At 33.7% G+C, this 19,721-nt stretch overlaps 1 protein-coding gene across 1 annotated transcript in view; it reads right to left on the bottom strand.

Moving 5' to 3' along the window:
* The window catches only part of frem2a (FRAS1 related extracellular matrix 2a), an 84,033-nt gene that overhangs the window by 11,844 nt on the left and 52,468 nt on the right, over positions 1–19,721 (bottom strand). Inside the window, exons 7-15 of the mRNA XM_051121722.1 lie at positions 10,390–10,539; positions 9,017–9,226; positions 8,635–8,832; positions 5,839–6,003; positions 5,466–5,648; positions 5,072–5,202; positions 4,837–4,995; positions 2,474–2,777; positions 2,154–2,285 (exon numbers count right to left, since the gene is read on the bottom strand). Coding sequence (XP_050977679.1) covers positions 2,154–2,285; positions 2,474–2,777; positions 4,837–4,995; positions 5,072–5,202; positions 5,466–5,648; positions 5,839–6,003; positions 8,635–8,832; positions 9,017–9,226; positions 10,390–10,539 — 1,632 coding nt within the window. The remainder of the gene's footprint in view (positions 1–2,153; positions 2,286–2,473; positions 2,778–4,836; positions 4,996–5,071; positions 5,203–5,465; positions 5,649–5,838; positions 6,004–8,634; positions 8,833–9,016; positions 9,227–10,389; positions 10,540–19,721) is intronic.

Raw genomic sequence — 19,721 nt, forward strand, 5'->3', positions numbered from 1 at the left:
AATATGAATCTGAAGAAGAAAAATCTGAATATTATGAAGTTTAAAAGCATTCCCTGACAATATTTAAAGATTTAAAAGTCATTTGGGAAAAACTATATGCCTCTTCACTCTTAAAAATAAAGGTGCTTCGCGATGCCATGGAAGAACCTTTTTTGTCTAAATGATTCCGTAAAGAACCTTTAACATCTGAAGAATCTTTCTGTTTCACAATATGTTTTTTGTTGCGAAAGGTTCTTCAGATTATAAAAAGGCAAGAAAGAGATGGTTCTTTATGGTTCTTTGTGGATCCAAAAATGGTTCTTCTATGGCATCCTTGTCATCCAAGATGTTCATGTCTTTCTGTCTTCAGTCGTGAAGAAATTATGTTTTTTGAGGAAAACATTTCAGGATTTTTCTCCATATAATGGACTTCATTGGTGCCCCGAATTTGAACTTCCAAAATGTAGTTTAAATGCAGCTTCAAAGGGCTCTAAATGATCCCAGCTGAGGAAGAAGGGTCTTATCTAGCGAAACTATCAGTCATTTTTTTCGGAAAATAAAAATTTGTTTACTTCTTTAAAGCACAAAAGCTCGTGTAGCACAGGCTCTGGGATGCGCGTTCACAGACTATTGAATCACGTCGGAAGGTCACGTGGACATAGGCGGAACTACAGACCCAGTGTTTACAAAGCCAACGCGCAAAGACTAAGAAAGTGCAGGTAAGTCAAACACTGTTTACAAACAAAAAGGTACAACGATGTCGGACGATTCTGAAGTTGTAGGAGAAAATAACATGGAGTTTTTCGACATACTCTACCTTTTTGAGCCAGAGTACACAGAAGATGAAATTAGACGTGATTCATAGTGGGAAGTTCAGATCATTTTACCGACTTGGACCTTTGAGTCTCGTTCAGCAAAATGAACAAATCTTTTTGAGACATTTTGTTAATTTCGTTCATTTTAGCAAAAACAGCATCACGTGACAGCCCCATAAGATGAACGAATGACTTGAAAAACCCGAAGACTTGAAACAGGTGAACTAATTCCAATACACAATCACACCCCAAGACGACTCATTCTACGTGAGTCACATTAAAGATTCGTTCAAAATGAATGAGTCGTTCAAGAACGACCCATCACTAATTCGTAGCGTCGTGGACGCGCATCCCAGAGCCTGTGCTACACAAGCTTTTGTGCTTAAAACGTATACAAATTTTTATTTAAAAAAAAAAAAAAAGACAGATCGTTTCACTAGATTAGACCCTTCTTCCTCGGCTGAGATCGTTTAGAGCCCTTTGAAGCTGCTTTTAAACTACATTTTGGAAGTTTAAATTCGGGGTACCAATAAAGTCCATTATATGCAGTAAAATCCTGAAATGCTTTCCTCAAAAAACAATTTCTTTACGACTGGAGACAGAAAGACATGAACATCTTGGATGACAAGGGGTGAGTAAATTATTTGTAAATTGTTGTTCTGGAAGTGGACTTCTCCTTTAAGAATATGGTGTATGAGTCATATGGGCTCTTTTATAGTGTTATTTATCAACAATTTTGATATCATAAAGACCTTATTTAAAGAAAAAGTAACTATATTTTGATATATATTGTTACCGTGAAATAAAATTACTCATAATGTCTGTAAGATTTTGGTCATATCGCCCACTCCTAGATGACAGATCTTTTTTTTTTTTTTAGATACATTTTTATCTAAGATAATCGTTAAATTGCACATTTTGCCTGTAAATCTCAGTATTGTTGGAAAAGTATAGAAAAGTGCAGTTAAAAGCAGCTTAGGAAGGTAAAATAAATGCAACCATACTTATTTTAAATGGCCTAGATTTCTGACGTGAAACTTTTTCCCAAAATACTTTAAAATACTTCGCCCCTTTTTATTATTTTCTTCCCAGCAATCATTTTGATGGAAGACAAACATGATATTTTGATGGAAAATGTTGTTGGCAAATGTGTGACATGACACTTCATGTTTATGCATCACTCAGACTTTGATTTAGGCTTTTGAAGAGAGCTGTAATATTTAGTTTTGACAGCAAATAATGCATAAATCCAACAAGAATGCCAGCTTTTTTCCCAAGGGGATATGTAAGAGGGGTTTCTCTCAGAGGGGCTGAACTAAGCAAACAACCTGGCAGCCAGAGGGGAAATAATTCTCTCACCGTCTATGTGGGGCATGGTGACAGTAAGCTTGACGAGATTGGCATATTCAGGGTCTTCAGCGCCGGTGTAACGTAGTTTGGCAGAAAAGGGCTCAGCACCTACTGTGCCCAATTTACGTGGCTGGCACATCCCTGCCCAGGAACATCAAAGACATGAAACATTACTTCAAGCATATTACCACCTACTGACAGTCTAATTCCACCTTGCAAATAGCATATTATAACCAGCAGCTCAGGGAAAGCATAATGTTCTTTGGTGCCGCTATACAAAGCAAAGCATTTTTATATGATTCGACTTAATGTGATGGTTTCAGGCTCACCTTCCTCCATGCTAATAGACACAATGGGGCTGCTCAGCTCCAACCCCTCATCCCCATTGGAATTCACGGCGCGGGCCGCGCACTGCACTCTAGAACCCGCTTGGAAGTAAATGGAGTCTAGGGTGATCATCTTGGAGGAAGTAAAGAAGGTATCAAAGTCTGCCTCTCTCATGGGGCTGGTGACACCATCCGGACCACTGGGGGCACTGATGAGCCATCGGTAACGAGTCAGCGTGTCGTTGATGCGCTCGCTAATGCAGATGGAACCTGTTTTGTCATAGTCGGGATATTTGGGATTGCAGGCCTGAATAAGTCAGAGAACAAGGACGATGAAAAAAATCTAACAATGAAAACACTACATTTTAAAATACAAAAGCACTGTGAGATTCAGTGTGAAATTATTGAATTCTGCGACAAACACAAATAACTCTGTGATTTCAACTAGCTTAATGCCACATGAAACAGCACTGAACAGAAGATACACTTTGTGCAATGATACAGAAGGCTTTTCAGTCTACAAACTGCCATCATTTATCATGGATTCACTGTAGCAACACTAACTGCAACATGGTGGTGTGGCAGAAATGTGGGATATTCGTATCAAATTTTATTGTATTATTAATGTAGACATATTAAAAGTATTAAAGGAGTAATGGAATATAATTACAGTATTTTACGTGATTAAGCTATAGTGTGCATTTATACTAAATGTATTTAAACTAGGGCTGTCAGTCGATTAAAATGTTTAATTTAATTACATGATGTTTCGATTAATTAATCTAATTAATCGCAAAATAAAATTGACTGAGAAAATACCCACAAAAGATTTTTTTTTTGTGAGTGAACAATCCGTTTTTTTTTTTTATTATAATTTTATTTTTATTAGTAGTATTTTTTATGAAATGACACTCACAGCAGATGGCGGTAAATGTCTTTATGAGTCATTCATTCATCCATTCGATTCATTCAAATGGCTGATTCATTCAGGAATGAAGTAAATGGCTCTGTTTATGAATGGGCCACTGAATCATTGATTCACACGATTCATTCAAAACACAGATTCATTCAGAAACTAAACACTGCTGTGTTGGTCGGAGACACGCAACAATTCTGCTGCGGCTTCAAAGGTAATATGCTCTCTGCAAAATTGAGCAAAAACACATAATATTGTGTTTAGAATATAACAGGATATCAACTTAATATTTACTGAACTGTTGCATTAAATCATATTTAAGCTTGTGATAAATTGGGACAAAATCAGCACTCGTGTCATGATATCGTGTGATATTGTGATATATATAAATATGAGACAAAACACATACAGGGCATTTTTTTTGGACCAACATCTTTAATTTTAGGGCATAACGGCATTAATGGAGTTGTTACCCTGCATCATATTTGTCAACAGTCAGCTATATGAAATATAAGATCATGTGCAGGTCTGGGGGCGGAGCCAGCTGCGTTTAACTGTGTTCATATATTAAAATCACATTATTTTTTCATAACTTATTAAACACGTTAAACTGACAGCCCTAATTTAGAAAATGAAACCAAAATGAAACCTAAACTTGTATGCATGTCATAAGGGTTGATTTTTTGAGATATTAAGATTTATATCATCTGAAAGCTGAATAAATAAGCTTTCCATTGATGTAGGGTATGGTTTGTTAGGATAAGACAACATTAGTCCAAGATACAATTATTTGAAAATCTGGAATCTGAGAAAAAAAAAAAATGGAGAAAATTACCTTTAAAGTTGTCCAAATGAAGTTCTTAGCAATGCATATCACCAATCAAAACATACGTTTTGATATATTTACCGTAGGAAATGTACAAAATATCTTAATGGAACATGATCTTTACCTAATATCCTAATGCTTTTTGGCAAAAAAGAAAAATCAATCATTTTGACCCATACAATTGCTACAAATATACCCATGCTACTAAAAGACACATATAATATAATATAATATGGCAGTCATTGAATACCATGGTACACATAGCAGAGTACCAAAGCACAAACTTCTGCTCACAACAGACTTCTGTTTAATCATTTATCACAGAAAACAACAGAGGATTTGAAAAATTAAACACTGTTTGCGTTTCTTGTGCTCTTTCTTAAGTCCTGATGGTTTAAGAAAAGCACTGTCACTGTGAAGCCTATATAACTATATATTTTATAGCTTAAGATTTGAAAAATCATTATAATCTTATAATCTTTTTCATTTACTTCTACTTCAAGGACCTATTAAAAACTTGATAAAAACAAGCACAGGATTAGCATGAAAAATGCATTTAAAATGAATACATGTATGATGCTGGTCACAAGTAAGTTGGAAAACATTCTGAGGACAAAAACATACCGTGACGCAAACGACAGGGTATCCAGCGGGTGGATGACCATTTTGTTTGGTTCTTCTGATATCATCATAGTGAAGCAGCGACACGACATGAGGCAATGAAGGGAACGTGACGTCAGCCATACTGTTGGTCTCCTCAATGTACACTATGGCTTTAGTCATCTGAGGACATAGATTTTTCAGTTTACATAAACTGTGTATTAAACTTCAGGTATGTACCGGAGGGAACATTTCTCACCTGGATTTCAGCAACCATGTTCTCATCTGGTTTCAGATGGACAGTGAAGGCCTCTCTCATCTCTCTCACACCATCAAACAAAATCTCCACTTCCACCACATGCTCAATCTCACCGGCTTTAAACTCAACATCTGCGTGCACACACACACACAAGACATACACAAAATATATGATTACATCCATTAAAGATAAACACGTCCTGACATTTCGTCTCCTAAATGCTTTCACACCTGATTGCATTTGTCATTTGCATCCTGAACTCTATATAACCTGATGTAGACAGGAAATGCATGCATGTGGAAGCATCTTAGAGCCACCTGCCAATCTACAAAGGATAATTAGATGCGGCATATTCAAAATGCAAATGACCCGTTCTGGCCTCCGGAAGCCTCACCGAGGGAGATGGGATGGTAGTCTTCTCCAGATACGGCAGAGCCGTCTTTCGTGTGCACCCTCACCAGGGACACTTTTGAAACGTCTCCTGTCCTTCGGATGGGGATCTTCACCAATGTCATCTGCCCTGACTCTTTTGGCTCACTTACACTGAACTTTGTTTCGGCAAACTTGATGATGGGCTCTGGGAGAGGAAGATGAGAAGACAGATGAGAATTGAAGGGGTTTTGTTCATTAAAAGATTTTTGGTCAAAGGAGAATCTGTTTAGTCAGTTTACAGAAGTTTGACCCAAATTCTAGAAATCTGAACCTAAATGTCAGGTATTTTAATATTCATCTAAAGTGTTTTTCAAATGTTTTTGTTTCTTTCTTACTGTCAGTGCTGTCCTTGATCTTGATGAGAGTTTCATTCTGGTTGCCTATGGACGCTCCGTACGGTGAGTCACTTTTCGCGCTCCCCAGAACCAGCCTCAGTTCCTCCTCCTCCTCATGAATCGAATCATCCACCAGCTTCAGCAAGCACGGTTTTTCAGACTCACCTGGGGACCAAAACATGGAGACCAAAGTCTGAACAAAGAAAATGCCTCAACATTTTTTTTACTGTTTAAAAAACAACAGCTTACTAAAGCATGACCTCCTTTTTGGACAAAGGCTTATGTCACTTGAATGTTCATGTTCATTTTGCTCATTTATCATTTCTTTGTACATTCATCTTTTCAACTGATTGTTCATTTACTCAGTTGCATTTCCTCCATTCCACATTCCAGCTTAAAAGTGCCATCACTCGCATATTTTATTTGAATTTGGCCAAATAATGGAGAATTTTTGTTTATTTGTTTCTTCTGTCATTCATTTCTTCTTTTATAAATTTGCATGTCCATTACTTCATTTAGTTGTTTATTTGTTTGTTTTTTCATTCACTATTACTTTGTACATTTCTTTGTTCCTTTGTGTTCATTTTTTTATTCAGTTGTATTCCCCCATTCCACATCCTAACTTACAAAGAGGGCCATAAATTGCATATTTTACTTGAATTTGAACTAAATGTAGGTGGAGTGTGTATTTTTTGGTTTAATGGTTTAATTTACACACCTATTTATTTGCTCATTCATTTGTTTGTTCATTTATTAATTTGGTAATTGTTCATTTATTCATTTGTTGACAATTCGTTTGTTAATTAATTAATTAATTCATTCATTCATTTATTAATTCATCTGTCCATTGTTGGTTAATTCGCGATTCATTCATCTGTCCATCATTGCTTTGTTTGTTCATTTATTAATTTATGCATTTTTTCATTAATTTGTCAGTTTATTTATTAATTGGTTCATTATTTGCTTGTTCCTTCATTCATTAATCTGTTCATTGCTGATATGTTTGTTTATTACTTCATTTGTTAATCATTCGTTTGTTCATTCATTCATTCATCCAATCATTTTTTTTATTTGTTCATGCATTTGTTTGGTTATTTGTTCATTCATCTGTTCACTGTTTGTTCATTCATTAATCTGTTCATCATTGAATTGTTTGTTCATTACTTTATTTGTTCATTATTTGTTCATTCATTCATGCCTTCATTTATTTATTTATTTGTTAGTTAATTTATTAATTTGTTCATTGTTTGTTTGTTCGTTCATTTATTCATTAATTCATCCATCCGTTCATCATTGGTTTGTTTATTACTTGTTTACTGTTTGTTCATTCATTCATATGTTCATTCTTCACTTATTCGTTCGTTTATTTATTAATTTGTTCACTGTTTATTTGTTCATTTATTTATTCATTAATCTGTTCATTGTTGGTTAATTGTTCATTTATTGATTAATCCATTTGTTCATTGTTCCGTTTGTTCATTATTTTATTCTTCATTCATTCATTTCATTAGTTTGTTCATTAATTCATGCACACCTTTATTATTTGTTAGTGTATTTATTAACTGGTTCATTTATTGTTTGTTCATTAATCAATTAATCTGTTCATTGTTGATTTGTTCATTCATTCATTCATTAATCTGATCATTGTTGGTTCATTGTTCGTTCATTGTTCATTCATTGATTAATTAATTAATTAATTAATTCATACATTCATTTATGTATTTGCTTGTTCATTTATTAATTTGTTTACTGTTTGTTCGTTCATTCATTCATTCATTTATTAATCTTTTCATTGTTGGTTTGTTTGTTCTTTACTTAATTTGTTCATTGATTCATTCTTTTATTAATTAATTTGTTCATTCATTAGCTTGTTCATTAATTAATGCATTCCTTTATTAATTTGTTTATTAATTCATGCGCTCCTTCCTTATTTATTGTGTATTTATTAACTGCTTCATTATATGTTCGTTCATTCATTAATTAATCTGTTCATTGTTAATTTGTTCATTCATTCATTAACCTGTTCATTGTTGATTGATTGTTCATTCATTGATTAATTTATTCATTCATGCATTCATTTATGTATTTGCTTGTTCATTTATTAATTTGTTTACCATTTTCTCATTCATTCATTCATTTATCTGTTCATTGTTGGTTTGTTTGTTCGTTACTTAATTTGTTCATTCATTAATTCTTTCATTAATTAGCTCATGCATTCATTTATTTATTTGTTAGTTCATTTATTAATTCATTAATCTGGTTATGGTTGGTTTGTTCATTACTTCATTTGTTCACACCTTTGTTCATTTATTTATTTATTAGTTAATTTATTAATTTGTTCACTGTTCATTCATTCATTAATTTGCTCATGCATTCATTCATTTATTTATTCATTCATTCATTCATTCATTCATTCGTTCAATGTTTGTTTGTTCATCATTGGTTTATTGTTCATTCATTGATTAATTCATTTGTTCATTTTTACTTTTGTTCATTAATTTTTTTGTTCAATGTTCATTCATTAACTTCATTTGTTCAATAATTAGTGTTCCGTCATTCATTAATTCATGCATTCCTTCGTTCACTTGTTCATTTATTTATTCATTTGTTCACTGTTGTTTATTCATTCATTAATCTGTTCATCATTGGTTCATTGTTCATTCAGTGATTCATTTGTTAATTGTTCTGATTGTTCATTCACTTTTTTGTTCAATGTTCATTCTTTCATTTAATTCGTTTGTTCATTCATTAAGTTCCCTCCATTCCACATCCCATCTTACGTGAAAAGTTATTTACCAGGCAAGAAAGTTACAACGGATGTGTCAGTGTTGGGTCTCTCATCAAAGTCGGACACCACCTGCGCAGATCCTTGCCGAGTGTAGCATCGTACAGTGGACTTGTGTCTGATGTCTCCGCTGCGGAGTACCACTGCAGTGATGTGACCTTCACTCTCCTCTGCAGTCATCACAGCCTGTTTAAACTGCACTTTTGGCACTGAAGAAAGAGAACAAACAAATCAAAACGTTCTAAGATAACAGTCTACCTCCACATAAAGGATAAAAACTAGTAATAACTGGGTCATTCATGCTGTGGGTAACAGACAAGTTTGTGAAATAGTAAATCGATGTGTATGCGTCACAGTCACAATTTTGTTAGAAAAATGTTCAAAAATACTCACAGTCTGAAATTGAGTCATTGATAAAGATCGTGGCTTTCACTGGATTTCCCAGAATTCCACTGGACGGCATCCGGAGAATAAGCTCAAATCTCTCCGTCCCTTCCAGAACAGGCTGGCCTAGGTCATCCAGGATGGTGACCCGGACCGTCTGCATGCTCACACCCGGTGCAAACTCCAAGTTTCTGCTGATTCCCACATAGTCCACCCCCGCTAGCAGATGAACACAGAAAAAGACTAAGGTCAGAGAGGTCAGATGATATTTAACGGCAGAGGCACAGGACCCTCACTTTCGATTAATCCTCTCTCAGAGAGACTGCTATTTCTGCTTTTTTTTTTTTTAAGGGATCAATGTACAGTATAGAGCCACAGCTTAAGTTTGGGTTGACTGCACAGAGGACTCGGATGAACAGAGATTTTTTTTGCATTTCAGCTCCAAACTGCATTTTTGATGCCACACGTCACTTGTTCAAGGACTTAGGCATAATATTCAATAACGCTAGCTGATAACTCTCAAATGAAATACCCAGGGCCTTTCTAGTTTGTTTGCAGGAAAAAGTGAACTGGAGGTACAACATTTTAAAAGAAAAGATTTTTTTTTAGAAATTTATAGCATTTTCGAAAATAAGTCAGCCTCCTCAACCAAAAAAAGTTATTTTACATTTTCTTTCACTGGCAATTAATTAAAATTAACTCTACAAGGTATTTATACATAAATGACCTCTGTTATGATTGGCTAAAAATTCTGTATATTGTATCAAATGAGTAACAATATTTTCTAATATGTTTCCAAAACACTTTCATTTTGGAGCTATGGCCTATTACAAATCATGTTCATGATTGAAATAAAGCTAAAATATAAGTATTAAATGAAAACTTTAATGAAAATTAAAATAAAAAGACATGAAATAGAAGCTTGTTTCAGCCAATGAATAAAAATAAAAAAAAAGTAATTGCGACTTTTTATCTCACAATTCTGACTTTTTCCTCACAATTATGAGTTTATATCTCGCAATTTTGACTTTTTTTTCAGAACTGCATGGTACAAATTTGCAATTCACATTTTTTTCTCATAGTTGTGAGTTAAATCAGAAATGTGAGATATAAATTCACAACTGTACGAAAATTGTCTTTATGACTTGTAATTGCGTTATTGTATTGCACAATTCTGACTTAATAACACACACCTGCGCAGACTATGGGCTTCCATAATTAACAGAAATATAAATAAAAAAATGACAAAAGCACAAAAAAAAAGACTAAAAATGACAAAAAAACTAAAATTTAAATAAAAACTGATAATATAATATGCAAAATGCTGGTTGAGGATGTGAAAAAAAGAAGGATTACTGGGAAAATCCAACGATATTACACACCTTCAGCAGAAACAGGGTCTGTTTTGCGGGATCTCACAGTGACAGTAGCTTTTTTAGAAAGGTCTGTCCCTGTCCTCCATACACGGACTTCAACGTGGCCGTCGCTCTCATCAACGTGATACTCCTGATTGCCAAAATAAAACACCGGAGCTGTGGGGGAAAATAAGGAGAAAAGATAAAAATAAACTTCCATGAATAAAGAATTGGTTTTTAAATCAATCCTTAATCGCTATTTTAATGATATTTTTCCTGTTATTTTTATTCATTGTTTTTATGTTAAATTCTTGTTTATTTGTTTAATGCTACAGTGTTATCTTACACTGTTTCTTTATCATAACTAAGCAAAACTTTAATATATTTTCTGTTGAAGGATGTGAAAACCTGTAAAATCCAATTAAATACAATGTTCAAAAGTTAATGTTCGCAGTTACACAAGTGCAATGTCAAACCAATTTAAAAAGTATTTGAGCAAAAACGTTTTACTCATTTATTCATTATTCAAAGATCTTATTAATTTAAATGATACTTCCAGATATATATTCCATAACCACGGGAACATTGTTGATTGCAGTTCCTGAAATTCTAACCCTCTAAATCAACCTTCCTCCTCTTTTATTCTGTGCCACACAAGAACACCTTATTATTTACATTTAATTGTAACGGTGGACAAAAACCCTTGAATAAATCATGTACTGAATAGTAAATCAACCTCCTACCAAGTAATAAAAGCTGTACGACAGCTAAAACCAGCTCTATTTCATAACCACCAGCTTCACCATCTCAACACCACTGTTCAGTTTGCTGGCTGAACGGTGGACGCCGGTTTCCATGACAACAAACTGACACCTTGTATAGAAGTTTGTGTTTTTCTCACCCGCGGCGTCTAAGAGCAGAGGTCCCTGGGAGAGGATTCAACAGCTGTCATCTCACATTATCTACAGGAAGCCACTTACAAAGAAATGCCTGTAACCCGCCTGTAACCTCTCTGTTCAGAACAGTCTCCAAACAGAAGATCAGGTCACAAATTGCAGGGTTTAATATGAATGGATCTTCATGAGGATACAAGGTATAAATACCAATAATATTTTCCCTGAACTAAGATTTTGTGGATGTTTCTGTGTACCTCTGAGAACTAACAGATCAAAACACTTTCATTTTGGAGCCGTGGCCTAGTAAAACTAAGAAACTAAGTTAAATTATAAATATTAAATTAAAAACTTTAATGAAAATTTGAAATGTTGAACTGGTAATAGTGCGGTCAAATGATTAATCGTGATTAATCGCATCCAAAATAAAAGTTGTTGTTTACATAATATCTGTGTGTATATTTATTATGTCTATATAAATCTACACACATACAGTATATATTTATATTCATATAATTGATAACATTTTTACTATATAACCATAAGATTTTTCTTAAATATATACATGCATGTGTATGTATTTATATATACATAATAAATATACACAGTACTCTCACATATATTATGCAACCAAAAACTTTCATTTTGGATGTGATTAATCGCGATTAATTGTTTGACAGCACTGCTTGGCAAGTAAAAAAACTATGAAATAACTGAAATAAAAATTATTGCTAAGCTATGGAAGCTTGCTTCAGCCAGTGAATAAAAATAGGTAATTGCGCCATTTTATCTCACAATTCTGACTTTTCCTCGCAAATTCTGACCTTTTCTCTCCCAGTTGGAGTTATATCAGAATTGTGAGATATAAACTCGCAATTGTAAGAAAATTGTCTTTTTTTCCCCTCTGAACTTGACCGAATTGGTTAACTTGTAATTGTGACATTGTATCTCCCAAATCTGACTTTACAATATGCACTTGTGCACACTATGGGCATACTAAACACAACTATAAATAAAAACTGAAGCTGCAAGCAGCATTGTAAGGGCCCTTGCACCCGGGCTCACCACCACCTCATGGCTTTAGGAAAACAGCGAATGGTAAGCACTATGCTTTTAAAGTGGTAAATATAGGGGGACTATGATTATACGTAGTGCTATTATTATACGTAAATGTCTTCAGCCCAGGATTCTTACTAAAAATGTGAAATTTGGTGCAAATTGGATATTGCATGTTTAAATTAGTGAAAAACAAGTAATTTCCTGTTGCCTGTGGGTGGTGCTATGATTATAACAGAATACTGACCTTTAGATATATCGGATGTTGTACAGCTGAGTTACAACAAGTTCTTTTCCCATGGCGAAACAAAGTTTGTTAGTCCGCCACACACATGCCCTTCAACAAAAAACTCAAGATCTTCACAATTTTACATCACAAAAGGCTTTAGATTACACAGACCAAATTTGGTGTTGATCTGATTAAGTCTCTAGGAGGAGTTTGTTTAAATATAGCGCCTGAAAATGGCAAAAATGGCACAAAACTTGCCGAGAAAATAAAAAAATAACAGACTTCCTGCTGGGTTTGGGACTTCATACCAAGGAACTTTTTTGTAGGTGTTGGTGTGTTACATGTGTCTACTGAATTTCGTACATGTATATGAAACAAAGCTCGAGGAGCACTTCACTGAAATTTTATAGGTGGCACTATCGAGCCATTTAGCAACACCCACTTCTGAAACTCACATCAGATGTAAATTTTCACCACTTTTGGTGTGTGTGTAAAGTTTCATGAGTTTTCAAGGATGTTTAAGCCCTCAAATTATGCAAAATGAATTGCATTTAAGAAGAAACTGAGAAAGTCCTTGCACCACTGGTGCTCGGGCCCTAAAATGACAAAAGTACATAAAAATTATTAAAACTAAATTTAAAATAAAAACAGAAAATATAAAAAAAAAATCTGTCATAAAACTCTAAATGGCACAGACTGATTGGTTCTACTGAAACTCTAATATAATCACATTATTATTCACAAGGCACCAGTGTTGCCAAGTCTGTGGTTTTCCTGCGGAATTGGGCTACTTTAACAGTGACTCCAATAACATAATATTTAGCCCCTGGAATGCTCATTTTACCAGGGGAGCACAGCCAAAAAAAAAAAACACAATTTTTTAATGGGGGACCACCCTCAAAACGCCTTTGGGCTAGTTCTGAATAGCAATTGTGCGGGTTTTGTTTTGAAAACCTGGCAACCCTGCATGGCACTGATTGGTTTCTTTTCACATCATCAGCCAATGAGCTTGGTGCTCAACATTCAAATACTCAGCTAGTACTTGCTGTAGCAGTCGCAGCGTGCTTCAGAAAGCCTCCACCTTCCCCAGCTCCACCTGTATAGATCTGATACGAGGGGATTTCATGTATGTTGTATAATAATACTAAATACTACTAATAGTAATAATAATAACACTGAGATGTGTTCGATTCTGGCTCATTTTAATATACTAATTCCTCATTTTTACTACTCGCTATTATTAGAGAAATCCAGAAACATGCAAATACCGACCATTTCTGTATGTTAGTGTTTGACAATTTAAAACACTGACATTAAAGGCATAGTTCACCCAAAAATGAAAATTCTGTCATTTTTGTCTGTCGTTCAAAACAGATAAGACCTTCATTCATCTTCAGAACACATATTAAGATATTTTTGATGAAATCTGCATTGACAGCAACACAACTGATATGTTCAAGGCCCAGAAAGGTAGTAAGGACATCATTAAAATAGTCCATGTGACATCAGTGGTTCAACCGCTATAATAAAACTTTTTGCGTGCAAAGAAAACACAGTGACTTTATTCAACAAATTCTTCTCTTGCATGCCAGTCTTTGATGCTTCAAAAGGTCTTACGGGTTTGGAACGACATGAGGGTGAGTAATTAATGACAGAATTTTTTTTTTTGGGTAAACTACTCCTTTAAGACAGTGAATCTGTCACATTTTTGGCCACAAAAAGATACCAAGTACCGTGAGTGATTTAAGGGTGCTGCTATTTGGTTGCTAAGGCATCCTGAGTGCTGAGTGTTGCCATGTTGTTGCAGGGGGAATTCTTACTGGCCCAAGTCTCTAATACATTCTGGTCCGTAGATACAGCACAAACACTGTAATAAAATTGAAAGGATAATGTTCATGGTAAAGATGTTCTAAACTGATTCCATTGTTGAAAATGAGGGAAAGCATTAAAAAAGAATTAAGTGCGTTGAAATATTCACAGCCACATGAGACGAAGGGAGAAGCTGAAGGTTAAAGCCCCTCAGGGTAAAATCTCATGCTGCATTATATTTTGATACACAGACGGAAGCTTCAAGCAAGCCCATTTCAGGACTTATCACAGCATATATGAACTGTGCTGAATCATCCGAGCGTTATCATACTCAGCGGGGCTAATGAGGGATGATTCATGCGCAAAGCAGATGAATGACGGCATCTGCACCACAGAGAGCAAACTTGCACAAGATTCAATTTTACGAAGAAGATACAATTAGACAAAGCTGCAAATTATCAAGTCCATATGGATATAGGCACACTGGGATAATTCACATCCAGGTGTCCAAACAAACAGTTTCGATTAGTTGGACACATTATCATCAGCACCGTTAGATTCATATTCAAATTATCGAAAAAGTAGCTTGCGCTCACACAAAACATTCATTATATTGGCAAATATTTGTGGCTATCCAACCCGAGATGTCCTGTTCCAATCAAAACCGCAGCACGTCGCGTCTATTTCCAGGAGTTTGTTCTCAGGCACGAGTCTGTCAGAGCTTTTTAAAGCTTCAGGTGACGGATAAAAAAGTCTGTGTGTTCTCCGATTCTGGAAACTCATGTTTGAACTCGCTAGCGCGTCTGTCGGCAGCATGGAGCGTGGATGGGTTTATGCAGTTTTGACAGCTTTGTGAAACATCCTTTAGAAAACTAAGTAGGAAAAGGAGGTGGGAAGCATGGAGATTTGTGCAGTATTTAGTTGTATCTGTCAAAAACTGAAGCTATTTTTACACTTCAAGGGAAAATAAGATTAGAAATTACTGTTAACAAGAACGGATTTTGAATAGAGACATCAAACTGAATTTTCTTTGTAACCTTCTTGCATATTAAACATAGCTGAATGGTGGGATTTGTACAACCGACACAAGGAAACCATATAAACTAACAATTTAGAATTTTTGCAAGAATTGCTACATATAAACTCGAAATTACGAGTTATAAAGTCAGAATCGTGTGATATAAAGTTGCAATTTTTACTTTTTTTCTCAGAATTGTGCATTTATATCTTGCAATTCTGACTTTATAACATGTAACTGCATGTGCAACTGTCAAAAACTGAAGCTATCTTTACACTTCAAGGGAAAATAAGATTACAAATGACATCAAATAGGTATTTTTGGCATATAGAATTTTCTTTGTGACATTCCTGCATATTAAACATAGCTGAACAGTGAGATTTGTAGTGAAACTAACACAAGGAAACCATGGATAACTACTAACTAACAATTTTGACTTTTTGTGAGAATTGCTAGATATAAACTTGAAATTACGAGTTATAAAGTCAGAATTGTGATATAAAGATGCAGTTTCATGTTATAAAGTCAGAATTGTGAGTTATAAACTTGCAATTCTTACTTTTTTCTCAGAATTGCGACTTTGTAACATGCATGTGCAACTGTCAAAAACTAAAGCTATTTTTACACTTCAAGGGAAAATAAGATTAGAAATTGCTGTTATCAAAGAACTGAGTGTGAAAAGAGACATCAAATAGGTGTTTTTGGCATGTAGAATCTTTCTTTGTGTCATTCTTATATATTAAGCATAGCTGAACAGTGGGATTTGTAGTGAAACCAACACAAGGAAACCATGGACTTCTATGAACTTACAATTCTGACTTTTTAAAATTAGAATTGTAAGACATAAACTCGAAATTGCGAGTTATAAAGTCAGAATTGTGTGACAAAGTTGCAATGTCATGTTATAAAGTCAGAATTGTGAGATATAAACTTGCAATTTTTACTTTTTTTCTCAAAATTGTGAGTTGATATCTTGCAATTCTGACTTTACAACATGTAACTACATGTGCATATGTCAAAAACTCAAGCTATTTTTACACTTCAAGGGGAAATATGACCAAAAAATTGCATCAAATAGGTATTTTTGGCATGTAGAATTTTCTTTGTGACATTCTTGCGTATTAAACATTACTGAACGGTGGGATTTGTAGTGAAATCAACACAAGGAAACCACGGATAACTATAAACTAACAATTTTGACTTTTTGCGAGAATTGCTAGATATAAACTTGAAATTGTGAGTTATAAAGTCAGAATTGTGAGATATAAATTTGCAATTCTTTTTTTTCCTCAGAATTGTGACTTTATAACATGCAATTGCATGTGCAACTGTCAAAAACTGAAGCTATTTTTACACTTCAAGGGAAAATAAGATTAGAAATTGCTGTTAAAGAACGGATTGTGAAAAGAGACATCAAATAGGTGTTTTTGGCATGTAAAATCTTTCTTTGTGTCATTCTTATATATTAAGCAAAGCTGAACGGTGGGATTTGTAGTGAAACTATCACAAGGAAACCATGGACTGCTATGAACTTACAATTCTGACCCTTTAAAATCAGAAATGTAAGAAATAAACTTGAAATTGCGAGTTACAAAGTCAGAATTGTGTGATATAAAGTTGCAATTGCATGTAATAAAGTCAGAATTGTGAGATATAAACTTGCAATTCTCAGAACTGTGAGTCCATATCTTGCAATTCTGACTTTATAACATGCAAATGCAGTTATAAAGTAAGAATTGTGAGACATAAACTAGCAATTCTAAGAAAATAGATTTTTTTCTTCAAAATTGGACTATCGTAACTTGCAAAAAAAAACTTGCAATTTTTAATGAATTTTAAGATATAACCTCAGAATTACAAAAAAAAGTCTAAATTGCAAGGAAAAATGGCGAGTTTGTATTGCATTTTTTATTGAGTGGCAGAAACAGGCTTCCACACTAAATACAAACAGAAATAAAAGTGACAAAAGCACTAAAACTAAAGTTAAAGTGAAAACTGAAAACATTAAATAGCTATTATTATTAGAAGTCATTCATTTCTATTATATTAAAATAGATACCAAAATAGATAAACCATAATAATAATAAAATAATAAAATAAATCAATATAACTGGACTATTTTGCCATAGTTAATAAGCATAAAAAGTGTTGTGTATTTCTATTTTTTGGGGGGTTATTGATTCTCTCTTAAAATATTTTTGTTTTTGCATTAAACGCCTTTATAATTATTAAAAACCACTCATTTTTTATCTAGAGAAATACTGATTTATTATTTTACGTATATATAAAACACACACACACACACACACTTTCAAAAGTATTTGAAAGAAATCTCTTATGTTCTCTCTATTTATTTGGTCAAAAAAAACAGTAACAATAGTAATACAGTGTAATATTATGCTTGTGATGGCACAGCTGAATTTTCAGCATCATTACTCCAGTCTTCTGTGTCACATGATCCTTCAGAAATCATTCTAATATGCTGATTTGCTGCTCAAAAACATTTATTATTATTATCAATTTTAAAACTTGTTAAAACATTCATGCTGCTTAAGATTTTTGTGGAAACATTTTTTTTTTTTTTTAGAATGAATAGAAAGTTCAAAAGAACAGCATCTATCAAATAAATAAATAAATAAACAAACTACTTTAACACATAGCAGCACGTGAACACTGGTCCACTCTCCCTGGTCATCTGAACATTAAAGTAAGTATTGATTTCGTCTGGAGCTACACAGGTGGTTTTCTAATGCAGAGGCGGTCTTTATGCCCCGAGGCTTCAACAGCACTGATTTAGTACTGACAGATTTATGTGAGCAATAATACCTGTGTGTACATTCCACACAATAAATGACAGCACAGGAAACAGCACAGGGCATTTTTTCAGACAGGTGGCTCTCTGATGCTGCTGATACTGCTGACTGAGAACACTATTTTAGCTCAGTGTGCAGCAGTTCTTGATGATCTACATGGGCTTGGTGTGCATCTGCACGCTGCGTCCTGATATCGACGCCGTGAAAGCTAATGCACGAAGGGGCGATTCAGTGTACGAATGTGAATGTAATACTCATTGACAGTCAGCGCATGCAGAGTTGTGTGCTAATATTTGAGCTTCTCTAGACATAAACATTTGTTGTTCTCTGACTATGAACATCTGTCAAACAGACGCGCGTGCTGTCAGGCATTAATTTGAAAGTAAAGACAGGTGTCTCTGTAGATATACTTCCTTCAGACAAGCATGTACATCGTATTTTCTTGTATCCTCCACCTTTACCCAGGGCTACACTGTCATACAAATAATGCTGAGCAGAAAGCATCATGTCCAACATCAATCTCTGGTTCTTGGATGCTCGCAGCCTCAGGCTGCACACATTTGGACCTCTCACAGTCTATTCACCTACCATCTAATACATATTACACAAAAAACAACTGTAGTACTGTTTTCAACATTGAAAAAAAAAGTTTCTTGAGCAGCAAATAAGCATATTAGAATGATTTCTGAAGGATCATGTGACACTGACACTGCAATCACAGGAATAAATTGCATTTTAAAATATATTAAAATAGATTTTTTTTTAACATTGAAAGAAAAGTTATTTAAAATTGTAATAATATTTCACAATAATATTTTTATATATATTTAATAATATTGTGGAAAAACCTGTTTGATGTATGTGTTTTCATCTGAAATTTTTTGAACATTTGTTCATCTGCAATACATCTTTAAAATGTTATATTATATTATATTAAATTATATTATATTTTATATTGTATTATATTATATTATATTATATCAAGTTATTGTTATAGAATATAATTAGTGCTGTCAAATCGATTAATAGCGATTAATTGCATCAAAAATAAATGTGTGTACCTATTATGTGTGTATGTACTGTGTATGTATGTATAAAAACACATGTACAAATATATATAAAATATATATGTGAAATATTTTCATGTATATATATTTAAGTTTATTTATATTACATTTATTTATTTATATATGATTTATATTATACATAAATATAAATTTATGTTTATGTACACACAAATATATTATGTAAACAAACTTATTCTGGACGCGATTTTGTGTGATTAATCGATTTGACAGCACTAAATATAATATGATAAAATAAAATAAAATATATTTTTTAAATTTACTGCAGATGAGCAAGTGCTCAAAAAAATCTTTGTGATATAATATAATTTAATAATGTCTATTTAATAACTGACAGTAAACATTTTTGAGATTTACTGCAGATGAGTAAATGCTCAAAAAAATTGTGATATAATATAATATAATATAATAAAAAATAATTGGAATCAAAATCATACTGGAATATTGGAATATTGG

Source organism: Labeo rohita, chromosome 10 (genome assembly GCF_022985175.1).
Source record: "Labeo rohita strain BAU-BD-2019 chromosome 10, IGBB_LRoh.1.0, whole genome shotgun sequence".
Classification (NCBI taxonomy): domain Eukaryota; kingdom Metazoa; phylum Chordata; class Actinopteri; order Cypriniformes; family Cyprinidae; genus Labeo; species Labeo rohita.